The sequence below is a fragment of the Rhinoraja longicauda genome, chromosome 18 (assembly GCF_053455715.1).
Source record: "Rhinoraja longicauda isolate Sanriku21f chromosome 18, sRhiLon1.1, whole genome shotgun sequence".
In the NCBI taxonomy this organism is placed as follows: Eukaryota; Metazoa; Chordata; class Chondrichthyes; order Rajiformes; family Arhynchobatidae; genus Rhinoraja; species Rhinoraja longicauda.
Window position 1 is genome coordinate 42,591,291 of NC_135970.1, and position 3,819 is coordinate 42,595,109.

A 3,819-nucleotide genomic window follows, 5' to 3' on the forward strand; every position below is an offset into this window, starting at 1 on the left:
GGTGTTGCATCTCCTGCGGTTGCAGGGGAAAGTGCCCGGGGATGGGGTGGTTTGGGTAGGAAGGGACGAGTGGACCAGGGAGTTACAGAGGGAACGGTCTCTGCGGAACGCAGAAAGGGGAGGGGATGGGACGATGTGGCCAGTGGTGGGGTCCCATTGTAGGTGATGGAAATGTTGGAGGAAATGTTAAGTAAAAGGTTGGTTAGTGATGGTGCCCATGGGGCTACTAGAATATCTTAAATGCCCATCCTGATGACTCGTTCTACAGGGAGGGAAATCTGTTGTCCTTTCCAGTCTGAAGGAGGGTTTATCCAGAATTAGTGTTGGCAGTTCAGTCACAACATGGGCGGGTAGTGGACGGCATCATGAGCTATGGGTGGACCGTAAATGCTGGCCTTGTCGGTGATGTGCACATCCTGTGAATGATTAAGACATTCGCAAATGTATTTGTGGGACATTTGAGAGGAAAGTTAAAGTCAGACACGTTGCAAGAACTCGCAGTCATTTGTGCAAGGTCAGTGGATTTAAAATGAGGAGGCATTACTGTTGGATTTTTCACCAACTTTCTAATTCTAGATTATTTAATTAAGTGAATTTAAATTGCCCGAGTGTGGTGGTGATATTCAGTAACCCAGGACACTGGATCAGTTATGCAGTATTTCACAGTGTTTTTATTCCCAAATTAGGATGTATTTTTAAATTCACTTGGTTTGCCCCTTTGAGGCCACACTGCTTTATCCACTCACTGTTGAAAAGAATTGAATCTTAAGGTTAAAGTGTTTTAATTGAGGTTTGGTAAGGGAAGTTTATGTACAACTTGTTTCTTAGAAGTTTAAAGAGATTTGGCATCTCTGAATACTTTAACAAACGTCCGCAGATGTACTGTGGAGAGTATCCTGGCTGGTTGCAATGCACAGGAACACGAGGCTGCAGAGTGGACAGCCCGGTCCATCATGGGCACAGACAGCCCTTCCCCCCCATTGGGAAGCATCTACATGAGGCTCTGCCTCAACAAGATAGCATCTACAGTACCATCGAGGATGCTCACCATCATGCCCTCTTCTCACTGTTACTATCAGGCAGGAGGTACAGAAGCCTGAAGTTCCACACCACCAGGTTCAGGAACAGCTGAGATAGACACAAAATGCAGGAGTAACTCAGCGGGTCAGGCAGCATCTCTGGAGAGAAGGAATGGGTGACGTTTCGGGTCGAGACCTTCAGACTGATGTCAGGGGAGGGGTGGGGCAAAGATAGGATGTAGTCGGAGACAGGAAGACTAGTGGGAGAACTGGGAAGGGGAGGGGATGGAGAGGGAAAGCAGGGACTATCTGAAGTTAGAGAAGTCAATGTTCATACCGCTGGGGTGTGTGAAATATGAGGTGCTGTTCCTCCAATTTACGCTGGGCCTCACTCTGGACGGCCACTTTCCTCTAACTATCAGGTTCACGAAACTTCACAAATCTAATTCTACTTCGACGATGGAACAACATGGTCCACCCCTTGCACTACCATGGACTTTATTTTCCCTAATGCTGTTTTGCACTATATTTCTTTCAGATATTTTCTGTGTAATTTATGCATAATGTATAATTAGTTTATGTGTAGAGACTGTGCCTGTGATGCTGCTTGTTGCTAGATATTGCTCTGTACCTGTATCCCATTAATAAACTCGGTTTGACCTGTACCCACCACCTGAACCTCTAGCTTCAAATAGAAATAAAATCAGTCATAACAATGATCCTTCTGACTTCATCTTTTTAACACTTTGGATGTGGAGATTACCATTGGTTTGATGGAACAGTTATTAAACTAAAGTATAAGGGTTGGGGCCTTAACAAACTTGCATGATCCACAAGAGAGCTAGTTGTACATGGACTGAGATGATAACAGCCGAGGAGAGGAGGGAAGGTGGAAGGTCATGTGTAAGTTGTAGTGGGTAGAATAAAGTTTCACCTGCCATCAACAGATGGAGCAAACCAAACTACGGATTGCTGCGAATCATAACACTACACTCTTTAGCATACGCTGACATTGTAGTTTCAGAATAAGATAGTAATATAAAGTATATTAAAGAGCTCATATTGTCATCGATCTATACAGTATGGAAACAGGCCAATCTGACCATGCTGACCAAGTTGGCATTCAGGGCTAGTCCCACTTGCCTGCATTTGCTGCATATCGCTCTAAACTTTCTCTATCCATATTTCTGTCCAAATGTCTTTTGAAAGTCATAATTGATCAAGCTTCCTCTGACAGCTCGTTCCAGATGTGAGATACCCTCTGAGTGGTCCCTTTTTAATGTTGCTCCTCTCCCCCTTGTGCCCTCTAGTTTTAGAATCCTCTGCTCTGGGAAGAGGACTGAGCCTTCACTTTGGCCATGCCACTGATGGTCTTGTACAGCTCAGTAAGTTCACCCCTCAACCTCCTACACTCTATGAAAACAGCCCCAGCTAATCCCACCTCTCCTTGTTACTCTTCAGTCCACAGGTCCAGGTAACATCCTGGTGAAAGTGAATTATTTTGCCTCAGAATTCAGTGGCATCAGTGTTCTCCTATCTTTTCATCCAACTCTCTAGCTTGTAATTAACGTGGACAGACTTAACTATATTGTTTTTGGGTCACTTTTTGGTGAAGTTCTTCTGAACAAATAGGCAAGGGTTTGGTTTAAAGCCTCACTCAAAATACAGCAGAGTTGAGATTTATTCATGATCATCTTTGGCTGTGGAAACATGTAGTCGAGTCTGTTCTTTGTACTCCAACAGCGCTGAGTGCCGCAGACTACTGTTTCGCTGTTGAATGTCATACTTGCTCTCACACTCCCACCTGCCTTTAATCTGTCAATTTTGCCATTTTACTGAGGCCATGGCTAATTCCCTGAGGTCCATTTGGAATGTTCTCAGTTTCCCAGGAGGGATATTAATACCTGTGATGGCTTCTAGAGTAAACATTGCCTAAATTACTTGAGTTTAGTTTCATTTACTTTATTGTTGTCACATGTTATAATAAAAAGCTTGTTCTGCGTGCTATCCAGTCGTATCATACTAGAGTACAATCGCACACAAGTAAAAGAATGAAGTGATTGTAATGCACGAGTGGCTATATTTTGGCGCCATTTATAAGAAGTCCAAAGTACTGGAGTGGCTCCCGATCCTGGTAAGCAATGCAGAGAGTATGTGACTGTGCAGTGCACATGTGATAATAGGTACTCTTCTGCAACAGCACACAAAGTGTGGCCATGTTTCAGTGCCAACTTGCAACCTCCGAGTCTCGAGTCTCTGAAAAGTCTGATTTTGGCCGAAGGAGATAGGCAGGTTCTTATTTTCTCCTTTTAAGGCCCGATGTCCTGGCAGTGCTGGATTGATGAAGTCGTGGTCTGCCTGGCACCACACAATGCCATCTGCTACTTGCAGAGCTGCCCTGTACAGCTGCCCCAGGCTACACTCGATTCACCCGCTCACCCGGCTGCTGTAGGTCAATGGCTGTCACCGTCAACCCCAAACTAGTTGGTGGCTATCTGTTTATGGATGTAACAGCACCAATATAAATGCACCAGCCTGTCCAGTAGACACAGAGTGCTGGAGTAACTCAGCGGGTCAGGCAGCATCTCTGGAGACAAGGAATGGGTGATATTTCGGGTCGAGACCCTTCTTCAGACTGATGTCAGGGGATGGGGCGGGACAAAGATAGGATGTAGTAGGAGACAGGAAGACTGGTGGGAGAACTGGGAAGGGGGAGGGGATAGAGAGGGAAAGCAGGGACTATCTGAAGTTAGAGAAGTCAATGTTGATACTGCTGGGGTGTAAACTACCCCAGCGAAAT

At 45.2% G+C, this 3,819-nt stretch overlaps 1 protein-coding gene across 1 annotated transcript in view; it reads right to left on the reverse strand.

Annotated features, from left to right (window-relative positions):
* Window positions 1-335: 335 nt before the first annotated feature.
* The window catches only part of LOC144602186 (uncharacterized protein C11orf91 homolog), an 11,992-nt gene continuing 8,508 nt past the window's right edge, over window positions 336-3,819 (reverse strand). Inside the window, exon 3 of the mRNA XM_078414922.1 lies at window positions 336-416. Within this exon, the coding sequence (XP_078271048.1) occupies window positions 336-416 (81 nt within the window). The remainder of the gene's footprint in view (window positions 417-3,819) is intronic.